Source organism: Sus scrofa, chromosome 9 (genome assembly GCF_000003025.6).
Source record: "Sus scrofa isolate TJ Tabasco breed Duroc chromosome 9, Sscrofa11.1, whole genome shotgun sequence".
In the NCBI taxonomy this organism is placed as follows: domain Eukaryota; kingdom Metazoa; phylum Chordata; class Mammalia; order Artiodactyla; family Suidae; genus Sus; species Sus scrofa.
The window spans coordinates 7,495,515-7,511,005 of record NC_010451.4 but is presented as its reverse complement, the minus strand read 5'-3'; the positions used below and the strand labels follow the sequence as shown (position 1 = coordinate 7,511,005).

Genomic DNA, 15,491 nt, shown 5'->3' with positions numbered 1-15,491 from the left:
AGAAAAAAAAAAAAAAGCAAAACCTCAAAATGACTTAAATATAAGACGAGATACCATCAATCTCCTCGAAGAAGACATAGACAAAACATTCTCTGATATCAACCTTACAAATATTTTCTCAGGTCAGTCTCCCAAAGCAACAGAAATAAAGCAAAAATAAATCAAGGGACCTAGTCAAACTGACAAGCTTTTGCACAGCAAAGGAAACCAAAAAGACAACTTAGAGAATGTGAGAAAATTGTTTTAAATGTTGCAACTGACAAGGGCTCAATCTGTAAAATATACAAACGGCTTACACAACTCAACAGCAAAAAAGCCAACAACACAATTGAAAAATGGGCAAAAGACCCGAATAGACATTTCTCCAAGGAAGATATAGAGATGGCCAACAAGCACTTGAAATAATGCTCAACATCACGGATTATTAGAGCAATGCAAATCAAAACTACGCTGAGATACCACCTCACACCAGTCAGAATGACATCATTAATAAGTCCACAAGTAACAAATGCTGGAGGGGTGTGGAGAAAAGGGAATCCTCCTGCACTGTTAGTGGGAATGTAAGCTTGTACAACCACTATGGAGAACAGTATGGATGTACCTTAGAAAACTATACGTAGAACTACCATATGACCCAGCAGTCCCACTCTTGGGCATATATCCGGACAAAACTTTCCTTGAAAAAGACCCAGGCACCCGAATCTTCATTGCAGCACTATTCACAATAGCCAAGACATGGAAACAACCTAAATGTCCATCGACAGATGACTGGATTAGGAAGATATGGTATATATCCCAATGGAATACTACTCAGCCATAAAAAAGAACAAAATAATGCCATTTGCAGCAACATGGATGGAACTAGAGACTCTCATACTGAGTGAAATGAGTCAGAAAGACAACGACAAATACCATATGATATCACTTATAACTGGAATCTAATATATAGCACAAAAGAACCTTTCCACAGAAAAGAAAATCATGGACTAGGAGAATAGACTTGTGGTTGCTAAGGGGGCAGGAGAGGAAGTGGGATGGATGGGGAGCTTGGGGTTAATAGATGCAGACTGTTGCTTTGGAATGGATTAGCAATGAGACCCTGCTGTGTAGCACAGGGAACTATGTCTAGTCACTTATGATGGAGCACGATAATGTGAGAAAAAAGGATGTATACATGTATGTGTAACTGGGTCACCATGCTGTACAGTAGGAAAAAAAAGGTAAAAATGCAAAAAAAAAAAATCTACGAAAAAAATTGGATTGGTTTTTTCCTTAATGTTGAGTTTAAAAGTTCTGATTATGTTCTGGATACAAGTCCTTTATTAGATATATGATTTGCATATATTTTTCCTAGTCTGCAGCTTTTGTTTTTTTCATTCTCTTAATAGTATGTTTCCCAAAGGGAAGAGTTTTAGAAGTCTAAAAAACTCCAATTTATCATTTTTTTTCCTTCATGTATCTTCCTTTTCATGTTGTATGCAAAAACTCTTTGCCAAAAGTCAAAGGGATTTTCTCTTATGTGCTCTCCTACATGTTATAGAATTTTGCGCTTCACATTTAGGTGTATGAACCAGTTGAGTTAATTTTTGTGTAAGTTATGAGATAAACATTAGTGATTTTTTTTTTCTCTCTCTCTCTCTTTTTTTTTTTGCTTATGGTTTTCCAGTTGTTCCAGCACCATTTGTTGATATCCTTTCTCCATCTAATTGCCTTTGTGTTTTTGTGAAAAATTAATTTACTGTATTTGCGTGGTTGTATTTCTGGGTTCTTTTCTGTTCCATTGATCTATGTGTCCATTCTTTTGCCAATAACACACTGTAACATTGTATAGTATAGTCATTAGCCTTGAACTATAGTAATATGAGTCTTCTCACTTTGTTCTTATGTTTCAGGACTGTCTTGGTTATTTTAGTACCTTTACGTTTCCATGTACGTTTTAAAATCAGTCTGTTGATGTATACAAAAAAGCTTTCTGGTATTTGGATTTGGATTGCAGTGAATGTATAGATAAGACTTGACATCTTACAGTATGAACTCTTCTAATCCATTATCATGGAATGCCTCTCCATTGTCTGATTTTTGTTTTTTTTTTTCAGTCAGTGTTTTGGAGTTATCCACGTAAGTTCTTACACATGTTTTGTTAGATTTGTTCCTGAGTACTTCATTTCTCCCCACCCCAATGCTATCCTAATTTTTTTTTTAATTGCAAATTCCAGCACTCATTACAGGTGTATAGAAAAAGAGTTGAGTTTTTTTTTTTTTTTTTTTTGTCTTTTGTTGTTGTTGTTATTGCTGTTGTTGTTGTTGTTGCCATTTCTTGGGCCTCTCCTGCGGCATATGGAGGTTCCCAGGCTAGGGGTCCAATCGAAGCTGTAGCCGCCGGCCTACTCCAGAGCCACAGCAACGCGGATCCGAGCCGCGTCTGCAACCTACACCACAGCTCACAGCAACGCCGGATCGTTAACCCACTGAGCAAGGTCAGGGACCGAACCCGCAACCTCATGGTTCCTAGTCGGATTCATTAACCACTGCGCCACGACGGGAACTCCAAGAGTTGAGTTTTATATGTTGACCATGGATCTGGCAACCTTACTAAACTTAAGTATTAGTTCCACAAGGTTTTTGTTTTTTGTTGGTTTTCTAGTTTCTTTGGGGTTTTCTACATAGACAGTCATGTCATCTGTGAATAAAAGCGATTTCTTCCTGTCCAACCTGTATGTTATTTATGTATGTATGTATGTATGTATGTCCTTTTAGGGCCACACCCTTGACATATGGAGGTTCCCAGGCTAGGGGTCTAATCGGAGCTGTAGCCGCCAGCCACAGCCACAGCAACGCCAGATGCGAGCTGCATCTGTGACCTACACCACAGCTTACGGCAATGCCGGTTCCTTAACCCACTGAGTGAGGCCAGAGATCGAACCCACAAGCTCATGGTTCCTGGTAGGATTCCTTTCCGCTGAACCACAACTGGACCTCCTTTTTTTTTTTTTTTTTTTTTTTTTCTTTTTCTTTTTCTTGCCTTATTGTCTGAGGCAGGACCACAAATCCAGTGTGGAAAAGGACTGGTGAGAGAGGCCATCCTTGCTGAGTCCCACTCTTAGGAGCAAAGCACTTACTTTCCATTCCAAGTATATCAACCATAGGTTTTTTGTATTTCCCCTTTATGAGGCTAAGGAAGCTTCCCATCTTCTAGTTTCGTGAGAGTTTTTATCATGAGTGGGTGTTAAGTTTCATCTCCTTTTTTTATTTTTGTTTGGTCCTCAAATCAAATAGGTCATTTAAAATGTTTTTGAATTTTTAGAAATGTTTAGAATTTGTTTTTTCTTACATAGTTACATTTAAACAAAATTAATGTTTATTTTTGATAAAAGGAAAAGTCTAAACATATGTGAATACATTTTTAATATATATTGTAAAGTTAATACCTCATTTTATCATGAAATGAATAGAAAAGTATGTAAAGGTGGTTATGTAATTTAAATAATATATAGATCATTTTTTTTATCTTAACCTCAATTATATGCCACACAAAACATCAACAGATATTTTCAAAATATTTCCTTAAGCACTTTCCTTGAGGATTGGGATGAAATTATTTATTACTATTAATTTAAGAATAGCAAAGACACTGTATAATTTATAATAGTTGGATAATTTACATCAGTTTGAGACATACACTTATGTAGTGGACTTGTTAATTTTTTAAAAATCATTTACATAATATTGGGAATTTCATCACAAAAGCAGATAGTATATAAGTAACATGATTTCCTATAATTTCGAATTTTGAAGTACCATCTGATGTCAGACTCATCATAAAATTGAAAGGCTAGTTTCTCTATATGTTGAGGGAAGAAATAGATACAGAATAACCTGTATGAGAGCCACGGAGCATGCTTCTGCTCAGACTTCTGTGGTAAACGGGCAAAAGGTTAAGCCATCAGTCCATTTCCCAGTGTCCACTGAACAGTGCCTTTCTTTGTGTTGCTTTACTTGTTAGAGGAATATTGCAAGTGTTATTGAGAGGTAAAACAAACAAGTCTTACATCAGACACTGGCGGCTTTTTAACAAGTCGGAACGGGATGTTATTGGATGTTCCGGAGAGTATATTGACTGCACATTTTTACGGAAACCACTGCTGTATCGGAAATCAAAACAGCATTATATATTAGTAACACTCAGGTAAATATAAATACATATTGTGTGTCTAGTACACCAGTTTTAGAGAGAATAATGTTGTAGGTTGGGGAAGCGATTCTTTTTTTTTTTTTTTTTTTTTTTTTGGTAACTCTTTTCAAAAAAATTGCCCACCACAGGTCTGTCTTCCTTAGCCACTTAATTGGGGTAGGTTTTATTTTCTATACAAATGAACCTTTTATTACTAAGATGTGGCTTTAGACGTAATGTGGAAGGTAAATCAGTTAAGAAGAGAATCCTTTCAGAGCCCGAAATGTTATTTAGGGCCTTTGCTATGATGGCTGTGGAGTAGTTCTTGAGCGGCCGTACAGATGAGGCCTTGAACAGCTGCATGGAGCACACAGAAGTCCTGATTCCTGTCTCTGTGAACTAACTTGAATCAAGTCTTTCATCTGAGAATCTCACTGTTTGTCTATTTCATGAATCCCTCATCTCATCTCTGAAGGGCTCCATTCAGTTTGATACAGTTCGACATTGTGGTTTAGGGCTCTTGAAATTGCTATTGTAACTTATGCACAAAAGCGATAAGGTGAAGTAATTTCAGAATTTTTAAAAAAGAATTACATAAAATCTACTTTGAGATGATTTTTTGGGGCAAAGATTTAGAATGATAACTAGGCATTATAATTCAGACTTACTAGTGATGTGATTTTAAGTAAATCATGTACAATATAAGTGTCCAATTTCTCTGTGGTTACAACGAGACCTAACAGAATTAAAAGAAATAAATGCATTGAAATACTTGTTAATAAGTTCGGTTGTTTTATGTACGTTTACAGTACTGTCATTCTGCCCTCTTAGTCCTTCTTATAATCCGAGGCTCACATCTTATCCCATGTTTTGTATGAAGTGTCTGCAATCACTTTAGCAGTAATTAAACTGAAAAAGTCACTGTCATATTATTTAGATGTAATTTGTTAAGAAAATAGCAGATTATCCTTTCCTCTTCTAGCTGCTTATGTCACATGTCGGCACTTACTTGGCAGTAACCCATGTGTTGGCTCGCACTTTATGACACATACTTCTTATTCCCATCTTTGTATGAGGTTTTCGAATTTAGGGATCTTGACTTGTATGAACCTCCACAAAATTCGTATGTAGTACCTTCAAGTTATGGAATGAAGGTTTTTTTTTATTACTTTGGAGTATCCACACATGTGTTCCCTTTCAGTGGTGAAGATGGTCAAATTTGACTCTAATTTTTACCAAGGAAATTGTTTATTATATAAAACTACCTGTTCATAATCTTAGAACTCAGGTATCTTTTTTCCCCTCTGAGTATATGAAAATTGGGAACCAGAGAAATTTTGATCTAAACATTTTTAACTCAGAATGGAAAAACACAGAAGAAGTTTGAGTATTATACATTAGAAGTGGGATAATGTGGATGGCATTTATTCATGCAGTCAGTGAACATTATCGGTATCAGTGAAATCCGAGGCTCTTTGCTCTAGCCTGAGGAAATAGTGATGAAAACAACAACAGCACAAGATCCCTACCTGATCCAGTTTATAGTCAATAAGTAGACAAAACATGAAACCAGACAGTAGCAAGATTATGAATAAGTAGCGTGGTGTGAGACCGAGTAACCGAGTAGAGGGTGAGCTGCTTTGTATATAGTGATTAGAAAGGCCTCTTAGAGGAGTTCCCGTCGTGGCACAGTGGTTAACAAATCCGACTAGGAACGATGAGGTTGCAAATTCGATCCCTGGCCTCACTCAGTGGGTTAAGGATCTGGCATTGCCATGAGCTGTGGTGTAGGTTGCAGATGTGGCTTGGATCCCGCGTTGCTGTGCCTGTGGCATAGGCCAGTGGCTACAGCTCTGACTAGACCCCTAGCCTGGGAACCTGCTTATGCTGCAAGACACAACATAAGACCAAAAGGATAAGAAAGTGCCTAGGTTGTAGTCTCTAAACATGTTTTCTCCCTGAAAGTAATCAGAACTCCTTGGAAAACTAGCTTACTGCAGATGTGGAATAGGAACTGTAAAAGAAAACAAAAAAATTATTAAAATCCCTTGGGGTCATTCTATGGGAGCTAACCTGGAGGAACTCCCACTGACCACAGACGTAGCATTTAGAGCCTTGAGAGAATTGTGACTGCAGTAGATTGGAACACATCCATTACTCAGAATATGTGAGTTCATAATGTTACTTTAAAAATTCATTGTGCACTTTTGGACCAAAACTAGACAATCAAGTATTTGTCTTGCCTTTCTTCTAAGTACTGCACCTCAGGATTCCCAAAGAGTTCAAGAGGGGTAGTTCTTTAAAAAGGCATTCAAGCTGTTAAATGCAGAAAGAATGATAAACTATTCTACTTTAATGAAATGAAACCAAACACATAGGCAGTGAAACTTTGCTCATTTTTCTTTATGTAGCTTTGAACATTTTGTGTTAGGAAATTTAAAAATCAGCTTAAAGGAGGGGCAGCAAGAATTCAGCAGGTAGGAATAGGAGTGGTGGGAAGGTATTTCATACAAATAAGAAACAGAATAAAGAAGTTACAGACGTGAAAAAAATCCTGCATATTCGGGGAAGACTTAGTAATTGTATTCCCCAAAGTACAAGGTATGTCAGTGGAAATATTGTGGATATGTCAGTTCTCAGAACACATAGGACCTGAAAATAGTGAAACCAAACTACTGCCAAGGTCAGAAGGAACTTGAGATTCATAGGAGCTTCTCTATAGTTCCTGCTACCCTTGGGGCTCATTGAAATAATGGTAAGCAGAAGCATTCAGCAGTACATTTAATTAAGCCAAATTGATTTGGGAGGAGACCTTAGTAGAAAGGTATTATGTAGAGTGCAGGGTTGACTGTGCTTGGGGAACCTCTGCTTAACACAGACAAGCAATTAATGAGATTGTTCTCTTCATCTCAGCATTTTATTTGTTCTTTTTAAAGTTGCATATATACAGGTGAATACTCTAAAGTTAACAATTTCTTTTTTTTTTTTTTTTAGAGTATAGTTGATTTACAGTGTTGTATCAATTTCTGCTATACAGCATAGGGACCCAGCCATACATATATACCCATTCTTTTTCTTGTACTGTCTTCCATCATGTGTTACCTCAAGAGATTGGAGATAGAGTTCCCTGTCCTGTACAGTAGGACTTCATTGCTTATCCATTCTAAATGTAATAGTTAGCATCTACCAACCCCAAATTCCCCGTCCATCCCACTTCCTCCTGCCCTGCCTGCCCCCATAACCACAAGTCTGCTCTCCATGACTGTGAGCTGAAGTTAACAATTTTTGGTCCATTACATGGGCCCTGTTATAGTGTTAGGGGACCATATATGCTTCCTTCTAAAAATGTGTTCTATCCTGAGTGAATAGTTTAATCTCTCTTGCCAATAAAATAGTGTTCTCTGTTGAAATCCTGATACCTACTTACCTATTGCAAATAAATATTCTGTTTTGTCCAGGTTCATTTTGCATGGATAACAATAAGTCAGTATTTCTTTGTGAAACTAATTTTTTCCATATTAAGTGACTTGTGCCATGGTATTATTTAAAATGAAAAAAACAAACAAACCTTGAAATCTACCTTGAAAATTACTAGTGTGGAATAGCACCAAAGTTCATTAATTTTACAAGCCAGGGTTTATCTCTGTGCTCCAGATTGAATGTGTTGTTGTTTTTCCTGGTATCTGAGTCTGACTGCCGGGATTGAGAAATGCCATATCCGGCACAGCAGAGGAATAGTGGGAAATTAAGATGTCAAGCGGAGTAATCAGAGCTGAGGAGGTGCATGCCAGTGTTCCTGTGCTGTACCAGAGGCAGCTTGTTTTTATGGCTGGTCACATAGTTTGGTGAAGTGAAAAGCATGTCAGTTAAGTTTCAATTTTCTCATCTTTACACAAGAGAAGACTTTGACAGTAATGAAATGGTATAGTGTTCGGCTCTTTACTTCTGAATTAAACTTACATGTGGAAAGATGGGATTGCTAAGTAGTGTATTTTGAGGAGAAGAGCTTCTTTTATGGCACAATACTTATAGCTTATGTTATGTTATATTAAGCTATGTATTTATATTGCATGTGTATATATGTATTTTAACAGGGTATCCAGAAGTTGGCTAGTCAGTATCTGAAGAGAGATTGGCCCGGAATAAAAACTGATGATCGGAGTGATTACAGGTAACTAATAAGTAGTTCTTGCCCATTTTTTTAAAAACTGGTTTTACTTAGAGCCATGTCACATATAGATAATACAGACTCCAGTTTTTTAAAAAAATTGCTTCTGCTGTGTTTTAAGACAAAAGTGATCAAACTGTTTAATGTTCCACAGAATATATAATCTATATAAAATAGATCATTTTCATGTCTTAAGCCAATATTATATTTTGTTTAATTAATTCCACCATGTAAGGAATTTAAAGAAGGTAGATAACAATGGAACACAAATTGTTTTCTCTGTGACCTGTAGATGAGACACATTATTACAACAGTAATGAAACAAGATTGTAATGTTCTGCCATGATCATCCATTCTTTACTTCTGGAACAAATTCTAAATTTGGAAAGAGAGGATTCTGTGAGCCTAGGGGAAAAGATTAAACAGGGTATCCAGAAATTGACTAGTCAGTATCTCATATACAAATTTTAAAGAAAGTAGATGACAGTGGAGTATAAATTGTATCTCCATATGTATCTTTAAAGTATTTGTGGTTTTGTTTCAAATTTGGTATCTTTTTTGAGGTTAATTTGGAAGTATTTATTCATTTTGTGCTCAAGACTTCTTAGTGTTGAGGGAACTAGAAGTCAAAGACAAGACTTCAGAGCTTGCAGTCTGATGGAAGTTAAGACTAATTAATGCCAGAAGGAAAAAAAAATTTGTAAGACAGAAAAAAAAAAAAAAAAAGACTAATTAATGCCCATGAAACAGTAGCGGAGGATCCCGGGTGATTGACAGCTCAGTATTGAAGTGTGTGGCTTGGAGTCTGAATATGGAATCAATTTGCTGGACGGTCAGTGAAGACTCACATCATCGGGTGTTTTCTTCCACGAGGCTGGAAAACGGAAGGTACACGAGACACCCAATAGTTCTTTGCAGTTGCAGGACTGACTAGTAACTTGGAAAGCTGCACGATAACTGTAAAATGTCTGTAGTTGCAATACAGAATAAGGAAGCAGAACAGGATAATAAAAAAGGATTTTCTTGTGGACTTTTCAGCATCTACAAAGTTTAGCTAAGGGGGAAGGAGAGAGGAGATGAAATTCTAGGCAGAAGAGACAAGCAGAGCAAGACCTTGACGTGAGAGTAAACATGTTCAGTGTTGCTGGCATGAGGAAACCCTGGCCCAGGAAGAGGTGCTTGCCGAAGGCTAAAGAAGGACTCCAGCTTAGTGATAGGTTTGTTTGAAATGCAAATGAGGTTACCAAAGAAATAAGGATAAAAAGGCTCTGCTCCCAGGCTAGCTTATTCAACCTAATTTTTTAAAGTATGTTAAGCCAGATTTTACTAAATGTTTCCTGTATACCAGATACTATGCTAGGAACTTTAATCTACCTCCCGTCATTATCAAAGCAACTCTGTGCGGTACATACAGTTTTCCTCTTTTTATATACTAGGGAACTGACCCTCACGTCATATGCCTTACTCAGGGCCACACAGCTATTTAAACACTAATTGGTTTACTCATTCATTCTTCAGGTTTTTTTTTTTTTTTTTTTATAGGGATACACCTGCAACATAAGAAAGTTCCCAGGCTAGGGATCAAATTGGAGCTGTAGCTGCCGGCCTACACCACAGCCATAGCAACTCAGGATCCAAGCTGTGTCTGTGACCTACACCGCAGCTCACGGCAACACCAGATCCTTAACCCATTGAGCAAAGCCAGGGATTGATCCCGTGTCCTCATGGATACTAGTTGGGTTTCTTACCACTGAGCCCCTATGGGAACTCTCCTACTCATTCATTCTTTATTCCTGAGATAGATGTGAAATAGTTGTTAAAGTTGATTTCAGGATTAAAGAGAATAAAAGATATGGTGCCTGTCCTTAAGGAGCTTACAAGAGATAGACGCTATAAACAGTGGTGATATTTGGCAGTAGTAGAGGTACATTGGGCCTGTAGAAGACTAAGCTTCTAGAGCTGAGTCTTAAAAGATGTCCAGGAGTTCCTGTCGTGGCTCAGTGGTTAACAAACTCAACTAGTATCCATGAGGACACAGGTTCGATCTCTGGCCTCGCTCAGTGGGTTAAGGTTCCGGCGTTGCCGTGAGCTGTGGTGTAGGTCTTGAATGCAGCTCGGATCCTGCATTGCTGTGGCTGTGATGCAGGCCGGCAGCTACAGCTCTGATTCGACCCCTAGCCTGGGAACTTCCATATGCCTTGGGTACGGCCCTAAAAAGACAGAAAAAAAATAATAATAAAAAGGAATTCTAAGCAGAAGTAACACCTTCAAGGCAGGGAGGCTTGAGAAGAATGACTTTGGGTAACAATGAGCATGTCCGTATGGCTGGTGTATGAGTGAAGGGTGAGAGGAACGGTGGAGCTGGAGGATACATAGATTAAGGCGTCAGGAAGGCTTTTGCATGTCAGAGAGTTTATTTTTTTATTCACAAGATACAGAAGCATCCAAGAATTTCCATAAGAGGAATGACAAGTTTAGCATACTAATTCAGAGTGGACAGAATTGCAGGAATTTAATCTCTTATCATTTCTTTTTCATTTTAGTCTTTTTGGAGGTCCCAGGCTAGGGATCAAATGGAGCTATAGCCGCTGGCCTAAGCCACAGCCACAGCAACGTCAGATCCGAGCTGCATCTGCGACCTAACACCACAGCTCCTGGCAACGCCGGATCCCCAACCACTGAGGCAGAATCAACCTGATCATGAACAATTTCACTGTGTCGCAGTGGGAACTCCCTGACATAACAGTTTTTTTTTTTTTTTTGTTCTTTAGCTATTTTCTTGGGCCGCTCCTGGCCGGCTATGGAGGTTTCCCTAGGCTACTGACACTGACAGAGCAGATAATTTAAACGCAAATAATACAGAGATTGTTTCATGTTCCATGGAACTCCTGACATACAGTTTTAAGAAATAATACAGAGAGTGTTATACCAGTCCCCCAGTGGTAATATCTTGCATAATTATAGTATAATATAAAAATTAGAAAGTTGATGTTGATGCATTCCACCAGTGTTACGTGCACTATTTGTGTGTAGCTATGTGTATGCATGTTAAGTTCTCTGGTGGTTTCATCACATGTGTACATTCCTGTGACCACCACCACAGTCAAAATACAGTTTTTGGTTTGTTTCTAAATAAAAATTCTTCCTGGAGTTCCTGTCGTGGCTGAGTGGTTAACGAACCTGACTAGTATCCATGAGGATGCGGGTTCAATCCCTGACCTTGCTCAGTGGGTCAAGGATCAGGTGTTGCCGTGAGCTGTGGTGTAGGTCGCAGATGTGGCTCGAATCTGGCGTTGCAGTGGCTCCAGTGTAGGCTGGCAGCTACAGTTCTGACTCATCCTCTAGCCTGGGAACTTCCATGTGCCGTGGGTGTGGCTGTAAAAAGACAAAAGACAAATAAATAAATAAAAAGATTTTCTGATGAGGTTTTCTCTGTTTTCCAATGTAATAGTCATATGAGAAGTTGTTCATAGCATGCTTTTAGGTGGTATATGGATGAATATTTTTGAATTTTACTAATTATAACTTAATTATTATGGCAAGTTTTATTTTTCAGTTAGAGTAGAATATGAAGTGGTAAAATACATATATTTTAATTTAGAAGATGAATCGTTTTAACAAAAAAGATAATATTGCAAGAGATACAAGGCATAAATTGTACAAGACATACAGAAAGAACTTAGTATGCACAAAGCCTGGTACACTTTCACTGGAATGAAGAAACTCTTCTAACAAATTCTTTACTATTATTACTGGGACCAAAAGCAGTCTTATGTCAGCAGAAGAGCAGATCTTTGGGAGTCAGAGAGATCCGGATTTGAATCTGGTCTCCGTCATTCCTTCCTCTTCTTCCTCTGGTAAATGTGTATTTAGTGCCTGCTATGCCAGACTCTCTTCTGGGTGCTGAAGATGCAAGAATGACTAAAACAAAGCTTCTGCTGCATGGAGCCTATATGCCAGTGAAAGAAGCCAAGATAATAAGCATATGAATAATTAAACATTGTGTCAGTTGGTATAAGGACAGTAAGCATAGTAAGAAGAAGACAGACTATCAAAAAGTGGTTGGTTGGCACTGCAGTGGCTATACTGTGTAGAGCATAGACTCTAGGGAAACAGGAGCAGATCAGAGGTTGTCTAGGCTATGATAGTAATCCAGGTACAAGATAATGGTGGCTGAAACCAGGGTAGTAGCAGTGGAAGAGGTAGACATCAGCTTCCATTATATTTTTTAAGTGTAGTGAGCAGAATTTCTTGGTGTATCAGATGTGGAATGTGAGAGAAAAAGGAGGAAGCAGTGAGGACTCTGTGGGTTTTGGGGTGAATGACTGGACGGTTTCAGTAGCTGTCCATGAGGTGGAATCGATTTAACACAGCAGATTTTAGGGAAATCAAGACCTTGGTTTTGGACATGTTAGTTTTAAGATACCTCCGAAATATCTAAGTTGGATGTGTTAAATAGGCATCTGAGGGCTTAAGGGAAATGTCTGAATCTAAAATTCAGAAGCAGCACATTGACAGTTTTTAAGCCATGAGGCTGCATGAGCTTACGTGAAGAGTGCGTGCATAGTTACAGAAGAGAAGAGCTAGCCGTGGGACCCTCCAGCCTTTGTGGGGCAATGAGACAGACAGGAAATAGCAAAGGAGACTAAACTGTGGCTAGTGAGATAAAAGTAGACCAAGAAAGAGCGACGTCCTGGATGCCAAGTGAAGAAAGCATTTCAGGAAGGACACACTAGGTCAGTCCTGCTGGTTGAATTTGTAAGAGGCCCAGCGCTCGTGTGGACTATGGAGGTGAGCCCCGTGGAGGTCTCCCGTGACTGCGACAGGTAATTTCAGAATGGGGGCTGTTAAAGAAGTGAATCAAGAGGAACCAGGAAGAGAAGAGGAAGTAGTGGTTTTAGACAGTTCTTTCAAGGAGTTTTACTGTTAAAGGGAGCAGACGTCGGGGTGATAGCTCTAGTGAAATAGAGGGTTTATGGACCTTTTTTTTCTTTTTAAAGATGGGAGAGGAGTTCTCGTCATGGCGCAGTGGTTAACGAATCCGACTAGGAACCATGAGGTTGTGGGTTCGGTCCCTGCCCTTGCTCAGTGGGTTAACGATCCGGCGTTGCCGTGAGCTGTGGTGTAGGTTGCAGACGTGGCTCAGATCCCGCGTTGCTGTGGCTCTGGCGTAGGCTGGTGGCTGCAGCTCCGATTCGACCCCTAGCCTGGGAACCTCCATATGCCGTGGAAGCGGCCCAAAGAAATAGCAAAAAGACAAAAAAAAAAAAAAAAAAAAAAAGATGGAAGATATTACAGTGTATTTATATGCTCATGAGAATGATCCAGTTGAGAGGGAAAAGTTGATATTGTAGGAGAAAGCACAGTTACCGGGTGGCTGTTCTTTTTTTTTTTCTTCTTTGGCCCCCCCTGAGGCATCTAGAAGTCCCCCCGCCAGGGTCTGAATCCGAGCTGGAGCTTTGACCTACACTACAGCTGCAGGAACATGGATGGCTAGTCTTGAGTTAGTCGTTATCTAGTGAAGTATAAATGTGAAGGATTGGCCTTGAGAGCACAGATAATCCATCGGCGTAAAAGGAGGGATGACGGAGTGTATGGGTTCAGGGGCAGGGAGGTAGGTGGATGGGGAAGGAGCAGGTGAGCCTTGTCTTAGAACCTCACTGTCAGCTGAGCGTGTACTCCTGTCAGAGCTTTGAGGTGGGAGGGAAAGGTAGGAAATAATTGTCTACAAGAGGAAGCAAGTAAGTGGACGAAGGGAATATAGTAGGATTGCGGGGTAGCACTGAGGGGTTACTGGCATTTATTTGACATCAGTTTAAAGTGAGACCAGGCGGCATGATTATTGTCTGCTCCAGCAGGGTTCTGTTGCACAGACATTGGTATGGTATAAACAGACATTTCGATTTACCAGAGTCAGAATTTGTAGATCACAGTGATGGAAGGAGGGGGGCAAAGGTACTGGGGTGCACATAAGAGAGGGCTTATCGTAGACCATGACATCGAGGCTGAGTAAGGAGCTGTAAGGGGATGTGGTGAGAGGGAGTGAGAGACCCTGGAAAGGAGGTAGGACCAAGTGGCCTGTCGGCTCTGATGGGTGAGAGCCCGATCCTAAAGGGAGTGAGTGGAAATAAGAGCTGTTGGTCAGAGATTAGGTGATTAAATTGGTATTTAAAACAGAGGGGTAGTTAATAATAATGGCAAAATATGGGTTATGACCGTCGACGTGATATTTCCTGGTGACTAGCCATGGGAAAATTTCACAATCCGACAGTGTCACAAACAAGGCCTTACTTTTCCCTGCAAAATGGGGATAATGCCTATTTGACAAAGTTGCCATGAGGATTAAATGATACCATAGATGTAAAATACATGACAGAGTGCCTCGCATGTGATAGGTTCTTAAAAAAATTTCCTTCCTTTCTTTTATAATTTCAAGCCTCATTTCCTGACCTGAGCAGAATAACAAAATACCATCCATGCTCGATACCTTTCCGTGTGCTTCAAAATTATATATATGGAGCCTAATGAGATTAAAAAAATTTTTAAATCTTTCTACAACCCATTATTATTTTTCCCCATTTGGAATGAGAAACACCACTACCTCTGGAACTACCACTATTTTCTTAACAAGAGATACTTCTGTTTTTTCTATAGTTCTACAGCTATTAGTTTATTCATTTAAAAGAATCTGTGTGGCAAGACTGTCCACATTATTTGCCTTTAATTGTTGAAACAGCCCTATAAGGTACATAGTACTGGTATTTTTGCTGTTTTTCCGATTTGCCCATTGAGGAAATGAAAGTATAATGAGGTGTGCTATGTATGATTATATTGGTTAAACTAGAACTTGAACCCAAGACTTCTGACTGACTGGTAACTGAATTTTCGTGCATTTCACTGTGTCTCATTGTTGAGGTTGTGTTTGGCTGATTTTTCTTTTTTTAATTTTTAATTTTTTTTTATTTTTTACTTTTAGAGCCGCAACTGCAGCACATGGAGGTTCCCAGGCCAGGGGTCGAGTCGGAGCTGTAGCCGCTGGCCTACACCACAGCCACAGCAACACCAGTTCCGAGCCTCTGAGCTATGTTTGTGACCCACATCGCAGCTCACAGCAAGATCCTTAACCCACTAAGCAAGGCCAGGGATTGAACC

The 15,491-nt window shown here is 39.3% G+C and overlaps 1 protein-coding gene across 9 annotated transcripts in view; it reads left to right on the top strand.

Annotated features, from left to right (window-relative positions):
* FCHSD2 (FCH and double SH3 domains 2) overlaps positions 1–15,491 on the top strand; it is a 253,445-nt gene that overhangs the window by 108,955 nt on the left and 128,999 nt on the right. For all 9 annotated transcript variants that reach the window (XM_021102293.1, XM_021102289.1, XM_021102287.1 and 6 more), the window contains exon 4: positions 8,266–8,342. In XM_021102293.1, coding sequence (XP_020957952.1) covers positions 8,266–8,342 — 77 coding nt within the window. The remainder of the gene's footprint in view (positions 1–8,265; positions 8,343–15,491) is intronic.